General features: G+C 38.9%; 1 protein-coding gene across 1 annotated transcript in view; it reads left to right on the top strand.

Moving 5' to 3' along the window:
* LOC149014740 (Protein kinase superfamily protein) overlaps positions 1 to 13,932 on the top strand; it is a 39,569-nt gene that overhangs the window by 15,477 nt on the left and 10,160 nt on the right. The window contains exons 7-12 of the mRNA XM_089157215.1: positions 7,589 to 7,681; positions 7,919 to 8,059; positions 8,133 to 8,225; positions 8,703 to 8,910; positions 8,988 to 9,073; positions 13,134 to 13,222. Of these exons, the coding sequence (XP_089013341.1) occupies positions 7,589 to 7,681; positions 7,919 to 8,059; positions 8,133 to 8,225; positions 8,703 to 8,910; positions 8,988 to 9,073; positions 13,134 to 13,222 (710 nt within the window). The remainder of the gene's footprint in view (positions 1 to 7,588; positions 7,682 to 7,918; positions 8,060 to 8,132; positions 8,226 to 8,702; positions 8,911 to 8,987; positions 9,074 to 13,133; positions 13,223 to 13,932) is intronic.

The following is a 13,932-nucleotide window of genomic DNA, read 5'->3' as shown; positions in this document are numbered from 1 at the left end:
ATCTTAGATGAGGCAGCTCCTTCTGTGATTAAATAATGGTCGTGAATGAGTGTGGTAGTGTACAACATTACAAACTTACGTCTCATTGGTGCATTGAAGTGCTTGCCGCTTTTTCATTGTATCATCATCTGATGTGGATTGAAATATGAAGAGGAAAAGAACAACCACTTTTCATGGTACCATTCACATGAGTGGTTTCAGAGCCATATTTTCCTTGAGTAGGTTGTTTCCTTTTTGATGCACAGCAGCTACTTTTTATAGGAAGTTTCTATTTTATAGATTTTATAAATTAGTTGTTTCCTTTTCTAGATTTATTTTGTTTCTCAATTAGATTGGGATTGAGTTGCTTTTTAATTAGGCTATTAGAGAAGTACGAGTATGAGGCAAAGCAGAGAAGGATAGAGATTAAAGAGAAAAGACATGTAATTGTAGCTGAGAGATAAGGTTACAATGAGAAACATAAGAGTTCCTGGGCAAGAGGAGGATGGGCTGACGTAGCCTGAGTGAAGAGATCTGATCCTCTACCCCCTTCATTATGCCTTTCTTCTTATCCTTTGTGATCTTCTGTCATATGTAATGGAAAAGAAAAGCCATAGAAGTTCCAGTCAGTTAATTTGTCTTCCGTATTGTGTTGACGGAGTATGCAAGCGATCTCAAACTGGTCTTCCCTGGTTTGAGGCTGCTTTTGCATTAGTACTTTTTTCCTATTTGTTATTTGCACTGTATTCAACAGTTACGGTCCAAAATATACCACATCTTAAAAATAAACCAAGGCCTAAGAATGTAAAATCATTCAATTAAAAAAAAAAAATCATCCTTTTTCATCAAGCATTCAATATGACAGCAACTGTATCTGGTCTGATTATTGTTCCTACATCCAAAAGAATGAATACTGAGAAGGTTTTCACATGTCAAAACGTTTTTATTTATATGTGGAGGGTTGATTTTTAATCATGGTGTGTAGGTCACTCTTCTTCTTTCTTTTTCCCTTTTCATGTTTGCTATAAGCTTTCCAAAAATTACTTTAAGTGTTGTTTAGTCATTCATTTCTTTATTATTATTATTTCTTTTTTTCTTAATGCATTTATTTAGTGTTTTATATTATTATTCCTTTTTTAAAACCCCCCCAAAAAAAAAGTTTTGGATGTTTAGCTGGTTGTTCTTTTCAAATAACTAGCACACATCTTTAGCAGACTCTGGTTGAATTTTTATATTTGCTCCAATATTTTTTTCTTTCTTTTATTGTAAGAGAGTTCATAGAAAATCTGGTTTTCTATTTTGAGTGCATGTGGTGGTCCTTAAGTCCTTTAGTGCTAATTTTCTGTTTTTAACCTTATCAGGGCTGGGTTAGCTGTACTCTTAGTTATCTAGAGGCTGCATGGATATTTGGGAGTTAGCTCGTGGCAACTCAAGGCCGAAGCATTGCTGAAAATTTCTTTTTAGTTCTTTTAGGTCATCACTTTGAACATAGCCTCAACTTCCAAATCTGTGCAGTGTTCATGAAACCAGGTTTAGCCTTTAGTGATCTTTAGTCTTTAACAGCCTTTTCAGACTCCAGGTAGCCATTTAGGTGTGGTCTTCTCTATATTTTATTTTTCTTTTCTGTTCTAGCCAGCAGTCGGATTTGCCAGATCAGCCCCTCCTCATGCCATATTAATAATGGGTAATGTAGATAACTTTATCTTAGTATGGCTGTCCAGCTAATTTTTCTTCTGCATCATAGTTCAAGATACCCATAAAATCTACTTGGGCTTATTTTAAAAACCATCTTTGAGTAACCCTTTGCTTTCTCTTCCAAGACCCAAATCTTTGTCTCCATGTCTCAAATCCTTCTTAGTCATGTGTTCCTTTATCCTTAATGGGAATCTTGCTTTATTTTTTGTGTAAGATCAACTTTGTTTGAAGGGCCAAGAAACCATCCTTGGTGCTATTTCTTGCTGCTAGCGCCATTGGAGGCACAGTTGAATCATCACTCTGGATGATCTTGCCTTTAATTGTACACTTCTTTTGGTATGACTTACAAATGACAACATGGCCTTGACTCTTGACTACAACAAGAAGAAATCTTATCCCATCAACCACCTTGTTTTGAACCGCTTAATTGATGTGCTGTTTTTTTTGTGTTTTTCGCCTAGTCGCTACTGCTTTGTCGCCTTGTGCGCCTTATTACCACCTAAACGCTAAAGTAGCCACTTTTTTGACATTTTGTACATAATATTTTTTTCTTAATTTTATTTTTTAAATAAAAATTTATTCTACAAAGCCATATATAAATTTAATAGTTAGTCACTTCGGAATTGAGGCCCAAACTGCAAAGGAATTTTGAGGCCCAAAGTGACATGGGACCTTGGTAGGCTAAGGTGGGCCCCCCGTGTCCGTTGGCAATAGAATTTGAAGCATGAGCCATACTCAACATTGAGAATCAATGAATCATTAAATAGACAATTACTTGGAAATCAAAATAATAAGATCTACTTTTTTTGGATGAATGTGATTATTGAATGTTCGTTTAGCTTATTATGGAAAGTAGTTGTATTGAAGAGTAGTTTAAAAGTAGTTGTATTGAAAAAATTTCACCCAACCTCTTTGGTCTCCTTTTTGCCACCAAGGTGCCGCTTTGTCCCCTAATCGCCTAAGCGGAGCCCCAGCCGCTTTTTGCCTTGCCGCCTTGACAAACATGGATCAACTATATGGATCCTTTCAAATAAAATATGGAAAATGTGAACTCAAGTAAACGTGAAAACAGAAGTGAGGAGTGAAAAATGATGTGATCCTTCAAAAGAACATACTCTTAACTGGTCATTGGCATACTGTGATTCTGCCTCTTTATAGCATGGTGCCTTCAGGTGATAAGGTTTTTAGAGGATGTAATAGGTCATTCTCTTGTCCATATTCATAAATCTTTCACCTACACTATTGTATAACCTCCGTCATCGTGAAGAAGAAGAAGAAGAAGAAGAAGAAGAAGAAGAAGAAGAAACACCTCCCAAAGCAAGTCCTTATGCAATTGTCATGGTGATGCTCCTTCACTTAGGTTTTGTCTCTCACTCCTTGTGTTGCTTCTTCCTACCATACTCTTGTCCTCTCATTCGGTTAGAGCTGATGGTGCTGTTGAACCATCTTGATATGCCCCTTGGAAGAGAGAATCTTCTTCCCTTCAATAACAATTGCTGCATGGAGAACCTCTCCATATGGATGCTAGAACCTTCAGGCAGGATCGACTGTCGTTTTCTCAAATATGCGTGAAGGTCCCTGCTTCTTCCTGTTGCCCTCTTTGGTTTTGGTTAGGGAAGAAAGTGGCCATGGTTTCAACCAAGTACTCTGCTTCAAAAATATCCCTCTCCTCTGCAATCACTACTAGTGCTCCTCCCCCCCTCCAACAAACCAATCCTTCTTTCCTTCCTCTAACCGGCTTGTTGATATCTCTTTGCCTAGCATTGTCCATCCCCCTCAGCGCTGCTGCTGCCGTTCTCCTCATTGCCTCTGTCACCATCAAAGCTTTCCCGGTGGTGAATCGTCGGGAAGAGCTCAATTGGTCAACCACTTTTCTCCCCCTCATGTTTGCTGTCCCTCCTTAAACATTGCTCTGCTTGACTCACCACACCTGTGCTTGAACCCTAACCAATTGCAATCTCCGCATCTCTTCCTCTTGCTTGCCGCCTCTGTTCCTCCGCCGAGTGCAGCCTGCAGCCCTCTAATCTCACTACCAGAGATCCCTTCACCCCTTTGCTTCCCTCTATTCTTGGCTCTCCCCCCTCCCTAGCCCTCTCTTTTCGTTCTCACAAAACTCCCTTTGCGGTCCCCTCTCAATTGTCCTTCTCCTCTTCTCACTTGGGCCCGTCTCTCTCTACTCCACTTTGGACCAACCCCTTTGAACCAGTCCAAGCCCTAACCTTGTAGCCCCCCCCCCCCCCCCCCCCAATTTTTTCAAACCCATCCTCTGCTATTGCTAACCGAGCCCAAAAGCCTCAGCCCCACTATGCCGGGCCATCCTTCTCCTTTTGGTCCCACCATTCTCAGCCCATTAACTTCTCTCCCCCCCCCCTTCTTTCCACCCCTGAATTTGCAGGCCTTATGTTGCACCTCTTGGCCCCCAGCCTCCTTAGAACCTCCTCCCTATCCTCATTGGTCCTGGCCCACCTCTCTCCTCCCAACCCTTGCTCCCTTGTCCTAGCTCCCCCTAGTTGGTCCATCTCTTCCTTCACCCCTTCCCCAATTCTGGGGCTTGACCTGTCCTTGGTCGGCGCCTTTGGCATTTCTGAGCTTGAGGAATCTTCCTTTTTTGAAGCCCTTCCCCCCCCCCCATCTCCATATCCATCGGCAAAGTAGTAGGTCTACTAGAGGACGTCACTGTCTCGACCAAGATTTCGTCATGGAGCTCTATCCCTCAAAGAAGAAGAACAAGGAAAGCTGAAAACACTTGTCTCTTCTTGTGTTGTCTTGGCCTACTGGCCTTAGTTTTTTTGTTCTTCTTGGTTCCTTCTATTGCTTGTTTGTGCTTTTATTCTTGTAGCTCCTTGCCTTTGGCTCCTGTATCCTCCCCCCAACCCCATTTTCTTTTCTCATAGGTGGTTGCTAGGCTTGTTTCCTCTTTCATTGCTTGATAGTTGAGCCCTGTGGCTCACGTTGCATGGGCTTTTCCATTGTGCTCTTGTATCTTTTCCTTTGATGATGAATTTTTTTATTCATCCAAAAAAAAAAAAAGTCTTAACTCATTCTTTCTGAATTGACATTTTTTCCAATGATTTTGCTGACTGGGTTGTTACGCGGTGTTGTAAAACTCTGTACAGCTACAGCCTAAATTTGACTTCACCAGTCTAGTATATAGGGAAACCTTTGTTGCTTCCCACACCCCCATTAGTATCACCTCTGATGTCTCTTGCCAACTACTCCAAAACTTTTCAAAATTCCTGTCTTTCTATTGAATGCAAAAGAGATGCTTTGTAAGTTTTTCATGTATAACTATATATCCAGCTTGCTGTAGAGTTCTAGAACCTCCAGGTATGTTCATGGTTGTAGTTAGGTGATAAATGTGGGTCCAAGCATAAATGGCAAGATAAATACTGTAAACCTAGGGACCTTGAAAAGAACATATAGCTGAAATGGAAATTATAAATTTTAAGCATCACAATCTTGTATCCCCGTTATCCCCATTTTATGGGCTTCTAAATTAGGCCTATTACATCAATAAACCGAAAAATTAGAAACCTAAGGTCTATCCCAAGATAAAGTCTAACAAGGCACAATTGACCCATCTGGATAGTTTCAACTCTTTAGGTACTCTTAGACACACTTAAATCTCCCACAAACTCACATTCCTTTCCTACTTCTCCATTCTCCTTTCCTCCTTTGAATGTAGATTTTCTTTTACTTGTCTCTCAGGTCCCAAATGTGCTGTGGCTTTCAACTAAAGCAATCCCTGTGTTCTGATAATGTCTGCTCAAGCGTTGAAGCTTTCATATTGACTGACCTTCCACCAGATCGCTCTTCTTGCACAAATACAAGGCTTTTCTGGGGATTTGCTAGGATTTATGATGTGAATTCCCTTGCCTTTTCTTAATTTGCTGATTCAGGACTTATTGCTGTTAAGTAGGCATTAATTATCAGATTGGCTGAGTTTGGTGTCAAATGATCTGCAAACAATTCAGTTTTGTTCTTTCATTTTGGGTGAAATTCTAGAGCTTTTTTTTCTTCTTCCCCCTAAGGAATCACAATGGCTGAAATTCTGGAGATTTTCATTCAATAACTATTAATGGTTTGGCTTGCCCAAGAAACAAGAATTGTTTGGTCCTCTTTCTTTGACTTCTCACTTCTAAGCCACTTTGCGTCATGCCTCAAAATTTTGACCAACATGTCAAAAATTGGCAGCATATTGTGATCTTGACTCTTTAAAATAGTTGAGATGATATGGCATGTGGGTTATATTTTGGTTTTCTTCAGTGTTGTAATCCCAGTTATAACTAAAATCTTGAACCTTGCATTGCACCCTTCAGCAGCTTGTTTCAAGATGATCCAATAGGTGATCATGCTAATGAAGTCCTTCATTTTCTTGGGATTGGTTTCCAAAAACAAGATGGTATATGTCAAAATTGTTAAAACATTTAATTAAGAGTGTATTGGGTTCCTTCAAAGGGAAAACAAGGGTGAAATTTCCTTCATGCTGTAGGAAGTAGGAACCATGATTTATGTCACCCTTTTTTTTTTCCCTAGATGAATAAGTTGTCATTATTAAAAACCACTAAGGGCAAAGAAAGAAAATACAAGGGGGGGAAGAGGAGAGGGCAGGGAGCAGTCTTTATCTAGTAGGTTGGAAAGAGGAAGTATGACCTCAGGTAACAACAATAAACCTGTTCCTTGGGGTGTCCAAACAATGGGGTGGGTAAGCAAGTGGAATCTACCAGATCAATCAAAGTAGATAGCGTTCAAAATCGTGTCCAAGGATCTAGAGTTGGAAGTCCATCTCCTAAGGTTACACTGCCACCATAAGTGGTGGATGGCAGCACCAAAGACCATCTTACTGATGATATCACAAAAGCAAGAGCTAGGAAAGGATCTCAAGATCCACAACCAATCTTGGCCAAACCTAGAGCAAGGCCAGATGGACGACAAGATTTTTCTCCAGAGGGAATTGCAAAAGGGGTAGGAGAAGAAGAGATGATCCACGTCTCCCGTACCGTTCCAACAGAGGGTGCGGCTTAGGTTGACTGGATGCAGGGGTGAAAGGTTGAGCGATCTCTAGAGGGTGAAAGAATGGCGGTGGTGATCTTTGAACCACACCAAAGGGAATCAAGGGATAGTGTGAGCTGGGGAACGGATGAGGTTCCAAACAAAGGAAGTTGTTCTGAGCCAAATAGTTCTATCATGGGGGTGGGAGTGAAGGTGTTTGGGGTGGGGGGAGGGGAATGGGAGGTCCAAATCTGTCTTTGACTTGAAGGGAAGGGGGAAACTAGGTGCCATTATAGATGAAGAGGGTGGTGAATTTGGGGATGCAGAGTCATGGACGAAGCAGAGCACAAAGTGGTTGTAGAGAATTTCCAGTGGATGCCAAGGGTCAAGCTAGAAGGAGATGAAGGAGCCTTTCAAGATAAGAGTGGAGATTGCTGGAAGGGCAAGGGGTTTGAACTGGAGCAACTTCCTTGAAACCCAAGAAGGGTTAGAAAAGGGGGGGGGGGGGTGGTGGGGGGTGGGGGGTGGGGACAGTCCAGATAGAGTTAGATTTCAGAAGGTGGGAGCGCACCCAATTAACTCATATAGAATTGTGCTTGGAGGCAATTTTCTGGACTAGCTTCAATAACCTAGTGGTACTGTAATAGCAGATACATTGATTTCAAGGCTTCCTTCAGCTTTAGGAGGGCAGATTCTGACTAACTAATGTGGTGGAGGAAGCGGAACAGCTCGCAAGCCGATAAAAATAATTATTGGTTCTTTGTTCATAGATATGCTGAGATTATCTCTTTCTCTTTTGAAATCAATAAAGGCCATGCTTTCTACTGGTCATTTGATTTTTTTCTGGGGCTTTGATTATTGGAATTTGTTTATTAGCAATATTTAGATTTCTAAGGGGATCTAAATTGGCTAATGTTTGCAGGTACTCAAGAAATTGGATATGTTACGGAAAAATGACATTGAGAGAATATTAGCGGAGCGTAACATATTAATTGCGGCTCGGAATCCCTTTGTGGTAACTCTCAATTTTTTTCTTTGCCCTCCATTTCTTATGTATTCGCACCTTCTAGAAACAAGCAATTTTTTCCCTTTAAAAATTTAAAGGCGATTTCATGACATAAACAGTTATGTGGTAACATGCTGCTTTCCACACCCATCTTGAACATTTGGTTCTTTGGAGCGAGATGGTCGAATTTGTCTACTAAGATTAACATGGTAAACGGTTATTGATGTTTAAATGGTGATCCTGTAGGTCCGGTTTTTCTATTCATTCACCTGCAGTGACAATCTATATCTGGTTATGGAGTACCTCAATGGAGGTGATCTGTATTCGTTGCTAAGAAATGTTGGTTCTTTGGAGGAGGATCTAGCTGGCATATATATAGCCGAACTGGTTTGTTCATAACTTTTTTTATTGGCAGTATGCTTATTTTCTTTTGGCCTTATTGTAATTATGCTTTGTACAGGTTCTTGCTTTAGAATATCTACATTCTCTGGGAATTGTCCATCGTGATTTGAAGCCAGACAACATATTGATTGCGCATGATGGGCACATCAAGGTCTAGCATACAAAACATAAACATGCTGAATTTTCAATTAACGTGCTTAAACAATGCTAATGTTGCTGTTGTATGCTCTGGAACAATTTCACTGTTTAATTCTTTCCTTCTTCATTACTTAATATTGATAATATAAACTGGCCCTGATCAAACATATACAGTGTCCCAGTACACAAAGCTCCTGCTATGGCAGTGTCTGGGAGGTCTGCAGCTTCACCCCATGATTTGCAGGAGAGTCTGTTTCCATGTTTTGAACTCGCAATTCATGACCGACAGACTGCAATAGTGCCAAGGCTTGCCCACTAGGTTTTAGATCTTAAGGCAATTATAAATGTGGATGAAGCATTTTCATGGCATAAGTTATTGTGTTCTTGTCCAGCTTCTTACATAAGTTACATAGTGGGGGTAGAGTGCAGACATTAATTTTATTCACAATTCATGTCATTGATATTGCCTGATTGTGTTATATCTTACCAGCTGACAGACTTTGGACTATCAAAGATTGGCCTGATGAATAGCACGGTTGATTTGTCTGGATCTGGAACAAATGGAACAACTTTATTCAGTACTAGTGACCTGCATACTTCTATCGAAAATTCTCAACAAACAGAGGAGACAAATCACAAATCAGCTGTTGGCACACCTGATTATTTGGCTCCAGAAATTCTTCTTGGAACTGAGCATGGTTTGGACAAAATCTGCACTCCGGTAGTTTCCAAGTATACTGGACAGATGAAGTTACATCCCTGGGCATTCCTGCAGGTTATGCTGCAGACTGGTGGTCAGTGGGAATAATCTTATTTGAGCTTATAACAGGAATTCCACCTTTCAATGCTGAGCGACCTGAGGTATTATTGGCAAACTTCAAAGTTTCTTCCATTTTTTTTCTTCCAATTTTGGTTTCACAGTTTCTTTTCCTTGTATTTTCTAACACCCTCTTCAGGGAAAACAAAAACACATAGACACAGGAAAACATCCCTGCCAAAAAAGGCTGTTGGTTTTTCTCTAAATTTGAGTGTGCTTGAAGCACTAAGAACAATAAAATAAATATATCTGATACATATTATCATCTGAATTGTTAAAGGACAACATTTTCAGGACTACATGATAATAGAAAAGTAAAGGAAGACCTTTTCCCTAAAATCATGATGTGGAACAAACCCTAATTATGTCAACGAGGAAATGAAGGGATAGTATTTTGACTTAAATTACTCTCATAGAGGCCCATACTCTCAAATGCTGATCAATATTCCTATGATCATGATTGTTCATAAATTCCATGTTTGTTGACTTCTAGTATGTTTCTAGGAGAAATAAATTTTTTTCATAGGTGCGTTTTCCATGCTATTGTCTTATTCTAAAGTAGGGTTACATGATATTGAGTACATTATTCATGACGTCATTCTTCTGGAATTGATGGTAAAAGGTTACTTTTTGATGCCAGAGTTCCCAAGATGCTGTTTCTTCACTGATCTAGTTGATCTCAAACATTTGAAAGAGTTATGCTCCGTTTAAACCCTACTTGGCATGCAAAAATTCTATCAATATTGCCCTAAATGAAAATGTATCTTTAGATACCAAAACAAAGGCCTATTTTACCTCACTTATGGTTTCTAGCAATGTTTCACCATATTAAGATTTATGAAATTTCTGTATTTGAGAAAAATCCCTTAATTAGAAAGTTGAACATTCCACTTCCTGGTGACCAGTTTTTGCTCTTGAATTAGGAAGTTGACCATTTTCCCTTTTGAAATTTGACTTCTTAACTCTATTTATTGGATTCAGCTATGGGGTATTTGCTTATGAATAATACTTTAAGTAAATAAAATACAAGATATAAAATCATTTTCTTAAATGAATCAATTATAGGATTCCACACCAGTGCAGCAAGCATTGAATAACATGACCAACTGCCTAGCCCTCAAGATATGGAACCTTCACCTTCCATCTTCAGCTATCAGCATCACTGTTGCAAGTTTTCTAATTTTAGATGCAATAAATTTCTCTTTCAGAATTAGTCTTGCCGTGATATCCTCCAAGGCTACACCAGAGTAGCATTATGCAGTAATGAAATTTCCTTTGTTCTAAAACACTACCACCCCAAACTCTATTCTATTTCAGCCCTCCCCACCCCCCCCCCCCCCTACCCAAAAAAAAAAAAAAAAGAGGGAAGAAAAGAAAAGGAAGAAGGGAGAAAATTTAGAAGACATGATTGGAACCACCTGCTTGTGAATGTATTTGAAGCTTAATCCTTTTTTACCTGCAGTTTGGGGTGTTGGCATCTAACTGTTTATCCTGCTTATTCATCTAAATTTTGTGAGCCTTGGAATAAATCCAAAAACTTTACTGACCCTGAGAAGATCTCACTTGCCTACATATCTTTCAATAATTTTATATGTTTTAGGCTTTTACACTGCCTGAACCTAACTGGCCTACTGATCTTTTATTGATTGAATATCAGAACCTACATATTTTTGTAATCATGGTCCTTTTTAGGGATTGCAATACAGCTATAGATATGAACAGTAATGTTGATTCTATGTCTCAACTTATTTACTGGGTTATGTTGACAAGCCAGCTTAACTTGACTTTACTAGGGAAACTCTAGACGCATCCATTATAACATGCGTTGCACATTTATGTCCAATTTTTGTTTCCTATCGACACATCCACAAAGTTTTTTCTAAGGTAATGGGCTAAACTGTAACAAAAACATAAACGAATTCTGGTCCATCTTCATCCTAAACTATAGCTAAAATAACTAAAAGGTCTTTATTCCTGCAATGACTAAACAAGGACAAGTTCTCCTGCATGTTTTGGCTACTGCTGCTTAAATAGTCATGTTCTATGTAAGATTAGTTATCTGCTGGAAAGCAATGGAAACAAGATCGAATCATTCTATTGTTGTTCACTAGCAGAAATTGAATTTTTATTCAAGAGAAGAAGTTGCCAAATCTGGTCAATGAGATATGACATGTTACTTATAGTCTGATTATGACTTAGTAACTTGAGCCAGCTAATTATATCTAGTGTTCTGCTTTATTCCTCTCTAGTTGAAGTTCAGAGGGTGTGCACCTTTGATGCTGCCTTGAGGGGCAGCTCTAGAAAGAACTTGATGTCATAACTTTGAAGGCTCAAACAGTTCGAAGCTCATGCTTATGTCAGTAACTTCCATTTCACATTCAAACCCCAACCCAGCCAAACCCCACTTAAAAGGAAACAAAGAAAATGAAAGAAGAACTTTCACTATTTTTTGGCACCATCAAAATGCACAAATGTTACCCTGGTGATAGCTTGTTGATGACTCTCTCAGCTGCAATAGGGTACTGTTGCTTGACATGTACTATTTAGGTGCTGTATGTGGACTAATTGCTGGCATGGTTTAAAATTGCGATGAAATTTCAGTTGGGCCAAAGCAAAAACACAACGTTGAAGTCGAAATGTGCAAAACTTCGTGTTTCTGTTTGAAGTCTCAAAATTTTGGAAATTTTGATTCAATCCCAGATACTTTGGTGATTAAGTGCAACCCCACTTGAAGGGATGTACTAAATCGACTCTTATCCTTCAGAAGCCTAAAAGCGTATGTGGCATTCTACAACTAAATGTTTAGCTTTACTCATTTATGTTTTAGAATAGTAGTATTTTTTTTACTATTATTTATTCCAACCTCCCTCCCCCCTTCCTCTGCCCAGCCCCAAAAATGGAATTTCTGATAAGCGAGGAATGGCTTTCTTGTCTACTCTATGAGATCCTGAATATATTTTGTGTAACAAATTAGTCAGTATCAAATTATTTTTTCCGGTAATTTCTGTCCAGAAGTATCAAGTAACAAGATAATGTAATTACAGGATCATTTTGGTTGAGGTTGGACAAATAAAAGAGGTTCAATAGATGGACATCTGATTGATTTTGGCTTCGGAATCTGACAAATGGCTAACTCACACACGACCTTCTATCTATCCTATTGTTAGCTCTGTAACATCATTTGATTACTTATTTGCTGACAAAGATGTTCAGTAAAAAAATTCAAGGGGTGGGAAGAGCATCGATTGAGATAAGCTTTGAATTTAACACACACAATCCAAGGGCTGCATCAAGTCCAGTGGTCAGATTGAACATGTCAGTCCTCAACGGAGACCAAAGATGACATGCTGGTGATTAATGCCTTGTTAGCTAGAACAGGAATCATTGTCACTAATAATGATGATGATGATGATTATTATGTGTTGGATTCTATTAGGAGTTAAATTAGAGTTTGTATAGGAGTTAAATTAGAGTTTGTATTCATGTAAAATTCTATTCCTTGTAATAGTGTGCTTTCTACTTAATTATAAATAGAGGGCTTGAGATCATTGATCAATAAGCCATTCAGCCAAACATTGTGTTTCACAACATTATGTTTTTGTGGAAGTTGTAAAAGTAATCTGTAATGGTGGATGACAATGTCTTTCCTCAGTAGCAGGCATGTAAATAGTCTAGGTTTGTCATACTCTGGACATTATATAGACTGCAGACATAACTTTTGGAATGGTCAAACCAGCAGTCAAACTGGAAAAACAGAAGTGCTATATTTTTTGGTTTGCAGTTTTCCCCACTTTTTCTTTGGTTTTGCATCAGTACAGCTAACAAACTGGAAAAAAGGGGGCACCACAGACATCTTTAGTCCAACTATCTCTTTTGGCTATAAAAACTACGGAACTAACTACAAACTGATGTTGTGAAATATGTCAATTCAAAATTTTCATTAATTTCTTGCTATTTCTTTGTTATGCAAACTTCATTTAATCTATGCTAAGTTTTCTTGTAATTTACCATTAAATAATATAGTGTTTTGTATGTAGCCTTTTGTTGGACAGAACTAAGGACTGGATGCTTCATTAACCTTTCTACTGTTTCTTGGCTGCACAGGTAATTTTTGAGAACATCCTGAACGGGAAAATCCCCTGGCCTTCTATTCCAAGTGATATGTCATTTGAGGCCCAAGACTTGATTAACAGGTTAGTTATAGGAGCACTGGTAATTTCTAGATTTCTGTTTCAGTCCGTGTTAGAAATTGTTTGCCTACTTGTGACTTAAGAATTTGGGTTTACCATTGTTGTAACGTATTCAGTATTAATACGTACAGAGTGTATCAATCTGCCTAATACAGTGTTGTCTTAGGAGACAATGCTTATATAATATCTACTGGGGAAATATTTTGGCCTATACATCTATGAGACACTAGAAATAAAATTAAAATAATCCCCCCTCCCTCTGAAGAAAAGGGAAAAAAATAGTAAAAAGAAATAGGATGTGGAAAGGACGAGCAAACGGAGTGGGGGACAGAAAAAGAAGAGGAAGAAAAAGGCATAGGGGGTGAAAGAAGGAGAAGGAATAGGAAGCAAAGGAAAAAGAAAGATGCTGATGCAGAGGAAGAAAGGAGAGCAGACAAGAACAAAAACAGTAGGAGGCAGAAGGAAACCATACCGTCACCTGTCAACATCATGTGCTGGAGCACCTTGAGTCAGGATCAAATTAGGAACAAGCACAGGATGAAAGAAAGAAAAAACAATGTGTAGAGATATGTAAGATTTTTATGTGGGAAACCCTCAAGGGGAAGAAAACCCAGGGCTGCCAACAATCCTCTAATTTCAGCTATCTCAAAATCAGTTATAGAGGGGAGGAGAGTTACATATTTATATCAAAAACCTAATCTGAGATATAATCA

The sequence above is a fragment of the Hakea prostrata genome, chromosome 5, assembly GCF_041222555.1.
Source record: "Hakea prostrata isolate BN-2017 chromosome 5, UWA_Hpros_2, whole genome shotgun sequence".
In the NCBI taxonomy this organism is placed as follows: Eukaryota; Viridiplantae; Streptophyta; class Magnoliopsida; order Proteales; family Proteaceae; genus Hakea; species Hakea prostrata.
This window is presented reverse-complemented; position numbering and strand designations above follow the sequence as displayed.